Here is a 17,216-nt window from a genome sequence, read left to right as displayed (position 1 = left end):
CTCAGTAAAGAGGCCTCACCTGAACTAGGCTACTCAGCTTCCTCCAGTATGGTATCAAGGAAAACTCACCGATAAACCCAGACAATAGCAGCCACCACCCAAGATGCCGAAACACTCAGCACGCTCCGCCAGCCACCTCTCCACCACCAAAGAGGTTGGAGAGAGGAAGTGACACAAAATATATAAGATGCACTTTCCTGCATCTTACATGTACCAATGGTAGCTTAAGCTTGACTTAGGACAGCCCAGGGGTCTGTCAGTTGTTTCTGATTTGTCATTTGCTAGCACATATCTCTCCTAAATACTTAATCCTTAAGTATGGGTGTAGACATTCCTGTTTTTGTTAGACTAAGTAGGGTGGAGTAATCTAAAGTTCACACCAGGGAGAAAACATGAGGGCATAAGCATAAAGTGCAAAGAGGGAGATGGTAAAAAGAAGACAAAAAACATTAAAATTTTAGTGATGGAGAAACAATTAGGCAAGATGCCAAGGGAAACAACTTAAGTACAAAGCTCAGATCTATAATTGAGATGGAGGGAGAAATTACACATCTAATAGCGACATGAAACATTACATTTTCAGTTCACAACACATGGGCACAAAAAACTGCATGGAGAAAAGCAAGGAACAGATTAAAACCTTTTTGGAAAATTTCTTAGCTTGCAGAATGGATCTAGGGAGTGGAAAATCAAGCAGGGCTAACAAATCTTTAAAACAGCAACTTAAGTATCTAGACCATTCTGACAAGGCAGCAAAAAGAGACATTGTTTCACAGAATCTTAAAATTAATACATTTAAATATCAAAAGGGGATAGAAAGGAGAACTAACTTAAACCCAAAAGCCAAAGACTTTTACTCAGGAGATCGTATCAAAAATCTTATAACACTCAAAGATACCAGTCCTGGGGATGGGTTTAGCACAGATAAATACCAAACTTCCAGTGACTGTCTATTCCCTGAACCAGAGACTGAAGAACAATTTAAGGGATTGGAAACAGAAGAGTCTTTGATAGAGAAACATCTTCCAATAAATTCTCAAACTGAAATCATTTCAAGTACAAACCTTTCCTCTGAGCAAAACTATCAACTCACAGAAAGCAGTGGTCCAAGATTCTACAGAGCTAGTCCATCATAGTGGATTGAATGAGAGTGGAATAACTGAAGAGGGGATGGAAGTTTACACTATATCATCTGTAAAACCTAAAACATCTACTAGTTATACATGTGCATTACAAACCATGGGGCAAGAGAATAGTGGGAAACCTGTGCATGCAAACAAAACAATAGCTAGTTTGCAATGTGAGGCAGAGATACAGGAACCATATGTATGGATCAAAGTGGGAGATCAAAATTATAAGACTCTCATTGATACAGGGGCAGCCAGATCCATATTAAAGTCATTCCCAGGGGACACCACAATAGAGGGTATGGTTTCAGTGGCAGGTCCTATGGGACATATAGAACGAGTCCCACAATTGAAATCTAAGATGGTAACATTAGGTCCACTGTCCATTGACCATACATTCCTTCTAATACCAGGGTGTCCAGACAACCTTTTGGGGTGCGACTTTCTTTGTAAAATTGGGGCAACTTTACAGTGTGAACAATCAGGGAACATATACCTCCATTTACCAAAACAATCCCTGAAACATTATCCTCTTATTATTTTTAGACAGCTTGATGAGACCACTGATCAGCAGCAGGCTATAACATCTCTTTATGACATTCCTACAAGCATTCCAACTTGAAAGTGCACATTTTTTTTAGCAGATAGTTCCATATGAAAGTTTAGGTTTTGTGCACTGTCACTGATGGTTTGCTTACCTATTTTGTGTAGTTGTGTTTTATGGGGAATTCAGTTGAGCGTATGTTGGAGCCTGTTTCTGTCAGTAGTAACTGTGCTTCCTAATTTTATATCACTCATTGAGCCTTCCACTCACTAACTTCATGTTATTAATGAAATGTTTGAAGATAGGCTTTTGCAGAAACTGGTGATGGCCAAATTCATTATCTGCTTTCTTTCTAGTACTCATTTTTTTCTACAGCAATGACAGCTCTTTTGAATAAGTCAAGTTTTCGTTTTTACCCTTGTTTGCAATGTTACCTCTAATCATCTTTATCCTTTCTTCTAATTTAATGTTGATTTGTAGCTCTGTTCTTTTGGGTCAGTGTACTACCCTCAGCTGATTCATATATGATTCCTATCATGAACCATTCATTTCCTGTCCATTAAGATATAGCTAGTTCCATTTTTATGATATGTTTAGTACACATCATGGCTGGCATTTTCTGTCTCTCTTCTGAAATAAATTATGTACAATATATAGGCATGAATCTTTGGATTAGTTTATAAGTCTTATTTCTCAGTCCTGATTTATATTTTTCAATCTACTTTTTACTACCTTTGAATTAAAAATACTTAACATCAAAATATGTTGACAATTTGTAAAACCTTCACCAGATTCAGGTTCATTGTAAGATTTATTTCTCTACTCATGTTCTACAAGGTTCACTTATCTTCATGACAGTGGTTTAGATTATGCTCATCATCAGGAGCACTACAAGACACAATTTCAATATGTTCCATGAGCTGTTTCCTGATTCTTTTGATTATACAACGTTTTTGTTTCCCCTCAAAGGAAAATCAATGAGCCCTCATTTCATATACCTGTCCCTTATTTTTTTTTCTTTTTGTTTGTCAAGAGAATGTCATTGTTGATGAGGTTACATTCTTCTGGTACTATTTCAGACCATTGGCCATTGCATGAAAATCTAGTATTTGGAGTACTTCTATAATTAAGTTACAGATGATCTGAAAACTGTTTGATCCTTAGCCCTTTCTGCCCCCATTTTGCACCACTGTAGGAACATAAGAGAGCTCCACACGACTAAGAGCTACTTAAAAAAATTTTTTTTTTCTTGTAGTGGCTAAAGAATTCATTACCCAGTAGTCAATCTGGTGATAATGAGTTTCTCATTATCTAGCTAAGTTCATCCTCAGACAGATGTCTCTTTCTGGGACCATGGACCATACAGGAAACCTCTTCACCTTCTTCTACTCCCCTCTACCCCTGACTTCCATGTCTCTTCTTGATTACCCAATTATTGACATCACTGTCCTCCCATTTAGACATTCTTAAAAGTCTCAGAGACAGCTTTCTGATAATACATACCATTTTCTATTATCTTATTTTACTAATCATCTCTTCCCTTCTTCCATAAGATTCTCAATATCAGTGATTGTATTCTCTTTATCTTTGCATCTCCCCACAATGCCTTGCATTTAAATAGTAGGCATTTATTAAATATCAGATCAATAATGTTGGAAGCACAGGACTTCATATCCAATAATATTTTTCTCAATTTAAATGAAGTATATTATCATAGGTTAAAGGGCAGGACTCATAGCAGGATCTTTGTATTTAATGGACTTGAGTCCAGGGTAGTGGGAGAGGATTTGTGCAGGATATGGAAAAGAGAAGCTCTGAGAGCAACCAGCAAATCAGACAGCAAACCCTTGTGTGCTTTTGGCTAGCTCCATGTGGGAAATACAAAGAGAGACTGAAACAGTCTCAGCTGACATTGCACAAGAATGAGAAAGGTAGAAACATTAGCTATTAGCTACTTAGGGGAAAATGAGGAAATTGATGGGGCTTAAGTGAAAGTGTTTGTGGAGTGGGATAAAATAAAGGAATGAATAGACATAGAGGATGGAATGGGTAGAGGAGAATCTTCGGATATTTGTAGGAAGGTATGAGGGTGAAGAGGCCAGAAGGATGAGAATTGAAGGGCAGAAGGAATGAGGGATAGTAGAAGAACCTTGTTTCACCTAGTTTCTCCCTCTTTCCTACTGTAGATGCATTTCTAGGGACTAGATTTTTCCTGTTTAACAGTACTTATGTACAATCATATTACATGGTGCACAAGAAGATGGTTACTGAAATGGTCATTCTTCTTCCCATTGTTCCCCCCACCCCACTGTGTGCCAACTTGTTTACTGCCATCCTTATGTTACTTTTAAGTTTTACAGCCATCTTTGAGGCTTCATCCAAAGTCAGCCTTAGGACAGACTAATTTCTTTTTAATGCTTTGGTTCAGAGGAAGATAGTTTAATTGCCCTGGTGACTGTGGATTCATATTTTTTATTCTAGGCCTTCTGGAACTAATGTTAGATCTACAAAGGCATTTGCTTCAGAACCAAGCAATTCTCACTTGCATCATGGTCTTAGAATTTTAGAACTAAACTTAGAACTAAAATGTTCCTCTAACCTTCTTAGAGGACTAGGTACACCAGAAGAGCAGATAGTTTCCTAAAATAGTAGTTCTTTTTTTTCCGTGACTTTTCAGACCTTTAATTCATGTCAAATTTCTTACTGAAATTTCCATTTCTCAGTACTTGACAAAATGTTGTAAATTGTTTTATTTAATACAATAACTTAGCTTTATTTGGGGGGAAGGGGAATTATCACTAATGAGAATTGGCCACATTACTTTGGGCTCATCTATGAATGTCTATAAGTTTTTCTAACAACTTTCTTAGGGGGTGGGAAGGATTCAAAATAGTAACTAATTAGATCTCCTAAGGCTGGTTCTATTTGACTACTGCCTAAAGGGAATTTTCCCAGCAAGAGACTAGTGGTTGAACCTTGGCCTTTCCCTCAGAGAGAATAGAACAGTAGGATTCAAATACATTTTCTCTAAGCTCTTGAGACAACAATGTATGACTGTGGATGGAATCACTTATAGAGATGATTATTAAACCCATTGGAGCTAAAGAAATCACTGCAAGAGAGTATAGAGAGAAAAGAGAAGCCAGAATGGAGCTTTGAGGTACCCCCTACTATTTAGGTGTATGATATGGCTAATCATCAAGCAAAGAAGTCAGAAAACACAGTAAGGCAGGTAAGAGGAAAGAGCAGTGTCACTGATATTCAAAAAGGATGTCTATTTCTTGTTAGCAACTAATGAGTAGAATTAAAGCAAGCAGGCTCATATAATAATGACAAGAGCAGTGGAGAAATTAGAAGACCTGAAATTTGAATCTTGACTCTGCCATCTACTAGAAATGATTCCTGCCCTTTCTACAGTGTTTAAAAGCCTACACAATGCCTTTCTCACAGCAGCAATCAGGTTGTATCTATATCCTTCCCATTTTGCCCTACAATGGTTAAGTAACTTGCTCGGAATGACATAAGGAGGTTGGGGGGATTCAGACCCATTCCTCTATTACACCATACCAGATCTCTTGTAACCTTAGGGAAATGACTGCCATCTCTTGGCCCCAATTTTCCCATCTGCAACATAAACTCAAAGTGTTCATATGTCTCTTCTATCAAAGTTGAAGTAATTGCCAATTAGGAAACTGATAATTGTTGATAAGTCACAGCCACTATTGGCAGAGACCTGATGCCTGGGGAGATCTTACTTTGGTTAATAGATAAAAATGCCTAGAATGGCAATGGCACCAGTTAAAGAATAAAGTCAATAGAAAAGATAAAATTGCTGACCTTTCGATCTTGCAAACTAAAACTTTTATAAAAAGTTTTCTTCATAGGATTCCATTCAGCAGCAGGAATTTAACTGGTATATAGTATTTGTTATTGTGTATTTTCTTCTTTGTAAGTGTTTAAATGTCTATGGGTACCTTCATATATGCCTGTGTGGGTTTTTTCATAGGGCCTCTGGGCCTTCCGTTTCTTTAGTTATTTCTCATTTTTTACTGTTATTAGTGGAATAAGTATTAAGGACTTTTCCTTGTAGAATCAAAGACTGTCAAAGCTGAAAGGGATCTTAAACTATTCTATTTTGCATGGGTAAGCTGAGACCCAAAAAAAGCAAGGGATTTGCCCAAGGCCATGGTGTGCCTTGGGAGAACCAGAACTAGGCTTAGCTAAGTCTTTAGAATCCCAAAACTAGGTTCATTCCTGCACAGGAGAGACAAGCAAATATGTAAAACCAACCCTCACCTTATAGCAAGACCTAGAAAACACCCTTCCCACGGAGCCCCTAGAATACTGAAGGTACCACTGGGCCATGCTGAATATTGACATTACCAATTGTAAAGTTCAGTTCAATTCATGGCTGAAGCCTGAGGAACTTACTAGATGAAGGGAAGAAATATGTCTCAAGAAAGTGAATTACCAAAATTTAAATTATATATTTTTTAAAAAGCTCCCACTGATGGGAGTTCTCATCAGCTCAGAGTTCTGTTGTACTTTCATATGTGTCTCCCTTTTCCTGGCTCTCCATTGAAGCATCTGTTCTTCATTTCTGCCTCTGAAAATTGTAGTAGTCTCTCCTTGGCAGAAACAGTAAACTCAGTTGAGCAAACCTTTGTCTGCAGGAATTAATGCTGGGCTTGGTTTCTGTTTTTCCTTTTTTCCTTCCTACTTTATATGAAGATTTCACTTATGACTAAGAGTATATAGGGCCTCAATGGTAATTCTTTACCAGTTTTGTTTTAATTGTAAAAGCTTGAAATTTCATTGACAGCTTTCCTTTTGGTTTCAAAAATAAGATGCTAATTGGAGATGCTTTGTGGCTAAGGAATACATGCCAGACAGTGCTTAGAGCCAATTTGGGGACATTTAATAGTTTAACAACAAATGTTACTGTTAATCAATTATCTATCCTTTGGAAGAGAACACATAAAACTGAAGGAGACTTCGGTATCTAGACATGGATATTTGCTTCTTTTGTTGCCTTTGATGGACAGAAATCTGGCTAGGTTTTTATTTTCGTGGATTTTCATCTCATTTCTGATTTTGACATATTTTCTACATTCAGCATCCTCAAATTGTGCTGCCTTTTATATATAAAACTTTTATGCTTTTCTTGGTGTCTTATTTTTGCAGATGGTTATAAAATACAGTAGGAAGGTTCTTTTTTCCCCCACAACAGTTTGTGGCTAAGTGATCCTTCATTATCCCTGACCTGGCACTTAGAACCTTGCTTGCCAGATATACTCCATTTCCCATGTTCCTGTCTGGACATAGATTTGTCCAATATAAACACTGTCAGAACTTCACTTTTACTTCCTTAGAGAGTATCAGATAGAGACATATGTGAGAGTATTTCAGGGGAAAAGTGGTTTAATCAAACACTGTCTATCTCTCATTGTCAGAGATATAGTATGGTAAAATGGAAAGAGCGTTGCAGTTGGAAATAGGAGAACTGACCTATCTTTGTGACATTGAACAAGTCACTCCACTTCATCCAACTTAAGTATTATTTCTTTCACAAAGCCCTTCTTAACCCCCAGCTGAAAACGATCTGATTCAGATTTTTTCTAAAATATTTTGTTTGAATTTCTCTTTTATCTTTATCACATCTTATCATGTGTCATGTTATCATCTCCTTTCCATTTTCTTTTGATTTTCTTATGTGAGGGTTTGAACCTCCTTTTCCATTTGGTCAATTCTACTTTTTTATGGAACTCTCCTCTTCATTGAATTTTTGTACCTTTTTTCCATTTAGCTTATGCTGTTTTACTTTCATTTCTCTTCCCCATTTTTCTTCTGCCTCTCTTATTTGGTTTTTGAATTCTTTTTTAAGCTCTTTTAGAGCCTGAGACCAATTCCCATTTTCCTTTGAAGTTTATGTATAGCTGCTTTGATCTCACTGCCCCCTTCTACTTCTGTGCCTTGCTTTTCTCTGGGGCCATAAAAATTTTCTATGGTTAGGGTTTGTGGGTTTTTTGTTTTTGCTTTTGTCTCAGTTGAATGAATAAGCATTTATTAAGTTCTTACTAGTTGCCAGAGACAGCGAATACTAAGAATCCAAACACAAAAGTATGACAACCCCTGCCCTCAATAAATCTCCCTTCTAATAAGGGGAAACAACACATATAATAGCCAAGAAAATGAGTTTGGGGCTAGGGGTCCAAAAAGATGAAGATTCATAGGGCAGCTAGTAAACATACCCTTTCCACAAGCAATTGGCTGAATATACAGTATTCCTGTACATATGCTGCATTCCAGCCAAACTGGTCTCTTTGTTGTCTCTCATTTCTTCCAAGTCTCATCTCCAGTGTGACCTCTGACAATAAGACTTCCCTGATTACCTTAGTCCTAGAGTTCCCTTGGCTGCCATTCTGTGATGATTTTGTATTTCTTTCATCAACATTCATCATTTGTTGAATGTTCTATGCCAAGGCCCTGTGCTAAATGCTGGGGTTATAAAGAAAGCAGAAACATAGTTCTTGCCCTCGAGGAGTTCACATTCTAATGGGGGCATCAAAATGTAAAACAGTACCACATGCCAGATATACACTGTAAATGAAAGGGCATTTCAGATAACCCGCAGTGAAGGGGTTAGGGAGAGACTAAGAAAGAGCTTCTTCCAAAGGTAGGTAGGATTTGAGTAGAATCTTGAAAGGAAGCTAAGAAGAGATGGAGCTGGTGAGGCAGAGAATTCCAGGCATAGAGGGTAGCCAGTGAAAAGACCAAGAGTCAGGAGATAGAATGAGGAAGCCAGTGGTGCTGGGTCCTAAAGTTCATTTAGGGAAGAAAAATAGAAGAATGGAAAAAATAAAATAATGTTTAAAAAAAGAAGAAGAATGGAAAAATAGGAAAGGGATGAATTGGGAACAACTTTAAAAACCAGGGCTTTTTTGTTTTTTATCCTGGAGATGATAAAAAGCCATTGGAGTTTGAATAACAGGTTGATGTGTTCAACCCTGAACTTTAAGATCACTTTGGCAGCTGAGTGAAGAATAGATTGGAGTGGGAAGAGACTTAAGATGGGGAGACTAACCAGAAGAACATTGCAATAGTTCAGGCACAAGAGGTTGTGAACCTTCACCCTCTAGGTGTGGCTCTGTGAGTAGAGAGAAGGGACCATAAGGGACCATATAGGAGAGCTGCCATGAAGATTGAAAGGACAAAATTTGACAACAGATTGGATGTGTACAGTTTGTGTGAATGAAGAATCCAGGATGGCTCTAATGTTGTGAGTCTGAGTGAGGACATGGTCATACCCACTAAATAATAGGGAAGTTTAAAAGGGAGGGGACTGTTTTTTGACATATTGACTTAGAGATGTCCACTGGAGGTTAGGAGTGGGGAAAATAGATCTGAGATTTATCTGCAGAGGGATGGATTCAAATCCCAGCTCAACTAACTTTTATTGGTATGACATGGAGCAAATGATCTCACCTCTCTGAGCCTCAGCTTCCCCATCAGTCTAACATTTAGATTAGGTAATGTCTAAGGTCTTCTTACCAAAAATTCTATAAACACTCAAGATCTTTGTTTTATTACTCTGTCTCCCCTTTATAAAAGTTTTATTGATGGATGATGGGGGGTGGGGCGGGGTGCAGGTTAATACATTCATTTCCTCAAGAACCCTCCTTTGTATCAAAAGAAAAACAATTAAGCAAAATCTATTTGATGAGCCACCATCTCTCTCAGCACTTCAAAATTCAGCATCCTTTGTCTCCTTCTACCCTCCCCATCAGGAGGGAAGTATGTGTTTCATCAACTGTTCTCTGGAACCAAAATTGGTCACTACATTTAATTTAAGTTCAACTGCCTTTTCGCTATATTTTGTATGAGTTAACACAAATGTTCCTCATATTTCTCTGATTATTTCATACTTGCCATTTCTTTCACATATCACAGTTTGTTCAGCTATTCCCAAATTGACAGGGAACTCTATTTTTAATTTTTTTGCTCCCACAAAAAGTATTGTTATGACATTTTAGTATATGAGGGACTTTTCTTTCTGTCTTTGACTTTCTTAGGATATATACTTAGTAATGAGCTCATAATTCCAAATTATTTTCCAGAACAGTTGGACTAATTTATAGTTCTACCAACATTGCATTAGTGTGGGGTTTAGGCCCTTTATGTAGAGTTCTTTCCAATTTTTTCATTCCCTTTCACTAATATAGTCTTTAATTCTGATGCTATTTTGGCAAAGAGGAAATCCACTACTAAGCTAATAGTGTTTTCTCTTAGCCTAGGTATCAAATCTGGAGATAACTTCCTTAGACCTTTTCTCTGCCATCAATTAGCTTTTTACCAAGCAAATTAAAATATTATTCATTAAATCATGTCTTTAAATCTATACCATACTCGGCTGAAATTTCTTTGTTTTTCATTCATTCTTTTATTACTCTTCTACCCATGCCACCATCCCTGCCTCCATCCTTAATTGTGGAGCATGATATTGAAATAACTATATTAAAATACTAGGTAGAACATGTAATTATATCAAACTAACAGTTTATTTAAGCTAAAGGAAGGAAGGGAAGGGAATTGGAAAGCTCTAAACTTAACCCCCAAAGTCAGTGTACTAAAGCCCACTAACTACTTTCTTTACTGTTCTGATTAATTCCTTAATTACTACTTAAGATTAGGGGAGAGCTTGTAGGAACAGGAACATGGCCAAAGGAACTGATATCCTCTTGGGTCTGTCAGATGTCCCAGTAGAAACCAATAGCAGCTTACAGGATCAGGAAGGGAAGAAATGGCTTCATCCACACAGTCCAGAGGATGATCTTGCTTGAGGTAAAGTCCAGTCTCCTGGCAGCTTAAAATCTCCTTCAGAGAGTAACTCCCCTGTCTCCTCCAGAGAAGCCAACTGCCTGTCAGGAACTGCCTTCTCAGAGCTCCGGAATCTTGGCCCTGTTTCTGTCCTGTAGGATCTCCTGCTTTGTAGAAAAACTAATCTTATAATCTTATAATCCTTACAACAATATTCATACCGTTGTGTTTTATTTATTTATTAGCAACTTCTTCGTGAGATGCAGCAGATGGCCAGTCGTCCCTTTGCTTCCATCAATGTTGCCTTGGAAACAGATGAAGAACCACCTGATCTTATTGGAGGAAGCATAAAGGTGAGAGGGCATTTTGGAGAGTGGACTGCATTACTTGGCCTGGGGAAAGCCTAAGACAGGGAATATCAATATCGCAATATTCCTTTATCTCCTTTTCCTCTAAGTCAAAATGCAGAAAATATAAGGTCTTGTTTTGCCTTAATTTCCATTATTCCAAAGTGTGCAGTTAAATCTTGGGTTCTATTGATTTTAAAAGAATAAACTATTTGTTTGGTTTTCTCACTTGCATTCTGAAAGACTGTAGCTTAATACTGCAGAACGTTTGCTTGGAAATATCTGTGAGTGCTGCTAATAGAAACAATTTCTGTTCGTGATCATATTTTTTGAGGTCTGAAAAGGAGCAGAATAGTAATTGGCTATGTCTTCTGTGAAGAAATAAATATTTTCCACACAAAAATGATTATGAAAAGCAATGTATACAAAGAAATGAAATAGAAATGGTAATGTTTCCTTCTCACTTAGTGGAGGTTGAGCTAGATTTCTGTTTAAGATACATAGGGTTGGGAGGACAGTTGTTTTCTTCAGGCAAGTATCCAGAGGGAAAATTGGAGGCACTAAAAGGCTGAGACTTGGCTTGTTAGGGGGGGGAAAAAACCTAGTATGGTCTGTATCGCCAAGAGTGTGTCTATTTGCTACTTCAAAACTCCCTATCACTTTATAGGTTTTCGACTGAAGTAGTCATATGTTATTCCCCAACACCATGGCCAAGTCTTCTCAAGGTCCAGATCAAATTACTATTGCTTTTAATCCCTCATTCATATTGTGGGAGGAATTGTGTTGAGAAATTAATGACCACCATTTTGGTGAATGTCTTTCATGTACATCTGATGCCTGATTTCAAGTCCTGATTAATACAGGATATAGAAGCAACTGAAGACTACCTTGCAAAGATTAATGAACTAAGAATGTGGAAGAGATTGCAGCAGGAAATAGGATCATTGTCTTCTTGTATCCAAATGGAAAGAGGGATTAGACTTGTTCTTTTTGACCTCACAGGGCATAGGAATAATAGAAGTTCCTGACAGTGAGATTTCACCATATGTAAGGGAAAATTGCCTAAAACTTAGAGCTGTCAAAAATTGGGATGGACTGTCTTGGGAAGTTAGCTGGTTCCTATTGCTGGAAGTATTTGAACAAAGACTAAATGACTATTTTATGTGATTGTTATAGAAGTGATTCCTTGTGAGTTGTAGAATAGGTTAGGCAAGTTCTGGACTAAGCATTAATATCCATGTGACCCTGGACAAATCATTTAACCCTGTTTGTTCAGCTATAAAATGAACTAGACAAGGAAATGGCAAATCACTCTAATATCTTTAGAAAGAAAATCCTAAAATAGGTCACAAAAAGAGTCAGACATGACTGAAAACAACTGAACAACAGCAATCTCTCCATAAATCTACCCTCCCTCTTATTCCCCCCTTTTACCTCTCTCTGTTCCCTTCTGTTTCCATGTTGAAAAAAATGTATTTCTGCATCAGATTCTCTGTATATATCTAATGTTGTTCCACTGACCTTTAACCAGCTCAGATGAAAGTGAGATTTACATGATAGCCTCTCCCTTCACTGAACTCTTCCACAGATTTCTACTTACACATCCCTGATATGTGAGATAATAAATTCTTCCTCTACCTTTTTGTTGGGCCAGGTTCTATGTACTTCTGATGGGTTGTCATGGCCTTGTATGGTCCTGGCCTGTCTTACTTGATGTCCTGCAACTGTGTTCTTTGGGTATTACATATTTGGGTAATGCACATTCAGAGCATTTCTCTACCCTCTTTGTTTAGGGCTGAGACTGATTCTCCTCTCCTGGGTTCAAGAAACATGGCCTCTCTACCCTGAGACTACAAATTTAACTTTTTCATGCCCTGGACCCCTTTGGCAATCTGAAAAGTCCATGAACCCCTTCTTTGAATCATATTTTGTTATCTACATTCATAATGGAAAGAAATGCCAAGTTTTTATTTAGATGTTAGTGAAAATAAAGATGTAATTTTTTTCCCTTAAAAATTCATTGAACCCCTGTCCTACATCTTTCAGGTCCTTTCCAGATTTAAATTTATGATCCTAGGTGCATTGTTGTGTTTTTTCAGTAGATGAGAGAAACAGTGATCCTAGGTTATTTAAGAAGCTAAAACCTTTTCTCATATTTCCACATTTCAGTTATCCATTTAGCTATTCAATAAGTCATTTAACTATTTCTATCTAAATGGATTCACATTTTCTACCAGTCACTTAGCAGTACAATTCGTACTATACCATACTTAGAGCTGGGATCCCATTACAGAAAACAGCAGTCATACTGCCCAAAGAAATGAGTAGTTTGGATCATTAGCTAAGGAAAGCAGAGCTTCCTGAATTTCTTTTATGAAGTGATTCCTAAGCCTGGACTATACTCTCAGATTCTTTGGCTTTAGAAGTTGAAACAGGGTTGGGAAGTGGGGAATAGAAAAACTAAGAATAATCAAAGAATGACAAACCACATATTTTCTCCTGGGCTTTATAAGAGTCCAGGGCAAGCCATTTTCTTATTTTATTTAATTTTTTTAAAGCAGACTTTTTATTCTTTTTTTTTTCAGTTCTAAATTCTCTCCTCGCTCCTCTTCCACCCAATAAGAAGTCAAGAAATACAAAACCTATTAAAAATATGTATAACCATGCAAAACAAATTTCCACATTAGCCATGTTTGGGGGAGGAAAAATCAACAAAATAAAAAAAAGAGAAAAAATGTCATTCTATCTGTGCTCTTAGTCCTTCAGTTCTCTAAGAGGAAATAGATAGCATGTTTCATCATGGGTCCTTTAAAATTGTGGTTAGTTATTATGTTGATCAGAATTACTAAGTCTTTAACAGTTGATTTTATTGTTTTTACTTATATAAATTACTCTTGAATTATTCTCTTGTTTCTAATCACTTTGCTTCAATTCATAAAATCTTCACAGATTTTTCTGAAATTGTCCCTTTTAAATCACCATATTTCTTATAACACAATAAATTATCATCACCATTCTCCTGTTGATGGGCATCCAATTTTCAGGTCTTTGTCACCACACACAAAAAAAAAAAAAGCTCTACTGCAAATATTTTTGTACATATGGTCCTCTTCTTTCTTTGACCTCATTATGATATAGAGTCCAGCATTGATGAATCTTTTTCCAGGTTGAGTGCCCAGAAAGCAAATTCAAACTGTCTATGAGCCCAATTACCAAAGAGAGCTGAAGGAAAAGGTGCTTGCTTTGGGTGGCTGGACAGAGGTGTGGGGCATGCAAAAAGTGTCCTGAGAAGAGGGGGAACAGAACAGCTTACCAAGTGCCAGCTCTCCACACATGCCACATCTTTGCCAATGTGGATATAGACCTAGTATCAGTATTTCTAGGTCAAAGGGTATATAAAATAACCTTTTGGACATAGTTCCAAATTGCTTTCCAGAATGATTAGACTAGTTCACAGCCCTGCCAGTGGTGCATTAATTTACCTATTTTCCTCATTCCTTCCTGCATTTGTCATTTTTTCTTGTCATTTTAACCAATCTGATGGATGTGAGGTACTATCTTAGAGTTGTTTTAATTTGCGTGTCTAATTATGGGTGATTTAGAGAATTTTTTAAATGACTTGATATTTTTTACTTCCTCCTCTGAAAACTGCATATTCATATGCTTTGACAATTTATTGGAGAATGGCTCTTACTCTTATAACTTTGACTCAATTCCCCCATGTATTCTGGAATTGAGATCTTTATCAGAGAAAACTGTTGTAAAGATTATTCTTCACTTTCCTGCTTTTCTTCTATTTTATTTAGTTGTTTTGTTTGTGTAAGAAAACTTTAGTTTTTACGTGTTCAAAATTAATAATTTTCCCTCTTATAAATATCTCATTTGGTCATGAACTTCTTGGCCTATCCATAGATAATAGTTTGTTTATGAAAACAACTTTTATATCTAAAACTTCCTCCCATTTTGAGCTTATCTTGTGAGAGATTTTAGTCAGTGCCTAATTTCTGTCTGACTAAATTTCTAGTTTTCCCAACAGTATTTGTTACATGGTGAATTTTTGCCACAAATAGCTCAAATCTTTGGGTTTGTCAAACAGATGCTAAGTTACATGTAAATTTGCTTCTATATTTTTGCATATATAGCCATTTCACTGATTAACCTCAGGGCAAGCCATTTTTAGGAGGTCTTTCCGTAAGATTGTGTGGTTTAAAATCAAAACAACCCAATGTTAGCCAGTTCTACCTGGAACAGATTCCTTTTGTGCTTAATCTAAAAGTTAAAAGGAAGGTTCATTTCTAACATCAATCAGTATCCTTTGTAAAATTGGCATTTCATAGGTTTTAAGAAACTCTAGAGGGTGCTATTGAGCAATTTTCTGGAGCTATGGATAATGTCTGGTGTAGTAGGGGTTGCCCAACCCAAAATGTCTTGAAAAATTGTTCCTCTCTTCCAACCAGTACACCTGCTCCATTCTTTTTCTTGATTTTTATCCTCAGAGCATGGATAATATAAATATTTTTATTGTCAAATTATACATATTTTTGTATTGCTTGCCTTCTCATTTCTTTCAGCCCTGGGTTTGGGGGTGGAAGATGGGGTAGGAGGCTGAATACAGAAAAGAAAAGAAGAAAAGGTGTTTCTTGTTCAATGAGTGCTGGATTTGGAGTCCAGAAGTTCTGAAGTTTAAATCTTAGCATTAATAATTGATCATGTTAAGTCCTTGTTGAACAAGTCTCTTAACCCCTTTAAGCTATAGTTACCCTCTCTTGTTTTGGGGAAAGTTCTTTGTAAATCTTAGAGCACTTTAACAACATAGTGCCCTGGTCTTACAGTGATCTATGAATGCTGGCAGTTAAAGCACTCTGGCCCATCTTAGGAGCCCTAGAAGTCATATCCTCATTATAAGAGTTGGGGAGAATCAATGATGATTATGAGGTTGGTGCTAAAAATCTCACATTTCTGTTGCTATAAGTTTGAAAAGAAAAACAAGAAAAGACCCAGAGACACCAGATAACTTACTTATTCAGAGAAAAAGTGACCTTGGACAGCCATTTATAGACCAGTCACTTAGAAATGCAATTTTCAATCATTTGGCCCTAAGTACAGTAGGGAAATATAAGCCAAGTTGATGTCTACTCTAGGCTTTCCATTGATTCTGGATCTTCTCTGAAAAAACATATACAGCTCAGTCATGGATTCCAAGCTATCAAGCAGCCAATACACTCTTTCCTTTAGAAACCTAAGGACAAAGATCTCCTAAACGCATTCATTTTACAAGCATTTATTTAGAACTTATAGAGGCAACTAGGTAGCACAGTGGATAGAGTGCTAGCTCTGAAGTTGAGAAGACCTAGATTCAAATGTAACCTCAGACACTTCCTTGCTGTGTGACCCTGGGAAAATCATTTAACCCCAGTAGACTTGCTCTTGTTTCTCTATTGTTTTAGAATTGAATAGGGTTTAAAAAAAAAACTTACTAGGCCTGTGGATACAAATGCAAAAATTAAATTGCCTGTGATCTCAAGCAAACTGCATCTCAGAGAAGATGACTTTCCCATAATCACACAGGATTAAGAGAAAAAAATCCATTGCTTATAAGAAGCACATGATACAAAAAGATATAATTGGATTAAAAGTAAGGTTTCATCTAAAATATATTGTCTAAGTGCAGGGAAACTGAATGATATTGACAGTAGACTTCAAACTAGGAGACAGAAGATACTTCAAAATAGTGATAGAAAAATTAATAACAAATGTATAACAGTTCTCTGTTTATATGCCCAAAATAATTTAGCAATTAAAAATTCCTAAAAGAAAGACTAATAGTGGTAGGATAAATATGCAACAAAAATAATATTAGAGGAATTTTAATACGTCACGGTCAGATATGATCAACAATATTAACAATCAAGAAATCACAAACTTAAACTGCTTTGTTTAATGTCAAATATTATATTCCCCATCCCTAGAGAAAACAAGTGAAATAAGGAATACACATTCTTTTCAAGTACACATGGAATACCTACAAAAATGAATCATATACTGGATCATAGAGAAGTCCTCCATAAATTTAGGAAGAAAGAAATGATAAAAAACCACAAGCAGTAAAATAGAATTAAATTATAATAATATAATCAAAAGTTGTGCAACTTAGAAAATCATAGATTTAGAGCTGACAAGACCTTGAGCTCATCAATTCCAGCTCCCTCATTTTACTATGAGGAAACCAAAACCCAGAAAGTTTAAATCACTTGCCCAGTGCCACATAGCAAGTGTTTGAGAAAACATTTGAAGTTAGATCTTCACTTACAAGCCCAGTGCTCTATCTACTATACCATACTGCTTCTCTGTCTAAATGAGAAAAAAAAAATCTTTTAAATC

The 17,216-nt window shown here is 36.7% G+C and overlaps 1 protein-coding gene across 5 annotated transcripts in view; it reads left to right on the top strand.

The window, feature by feature from the left end:
• ATRN (attractin) overlaps window positions 1-17,216 on the top strand; it is a 230,099-nt gene that overhangs the window by 199,286 nt on the left and 13,597 nt on the right. For all 5 annotated transcript variants that reach the window (XR_008912798.1, XM_056802271.1, XM_056802270.1 and 2 more), the window contains exon 27: window positions 10,734-10,841. Coding sequence is in view for 4 of the 5 variants with exons in the window: in XM_056802271.1 (XP_056658249.1) it covers window positions 10,734-10,841 (108 nt within the window). In the remaining variant the exon portion in view is untranslated. The remainder of the gene's footprint in view (window positions 1-10,733; window positions 10,842-17,216) is intronic.

This window comes from Monodelphis domestica, chromosome 6, assembly GCF_027887165.1.
Source record: "Monodelphis domestica isolate mMonDom1 chromosome 6, mMonDom1.pri, whole genome shotgun sequence".
NCBI lineage: Eukaryota > Metazoa > Chordata > Mammalia > Didelphimorphia > Didelphidae > Monodelphis > Monodelphis domestica.
Note: the sequence above shows the minus strand (reverse complement) of the source record. Positions and strands in the feature narration are given on the sequence as shown.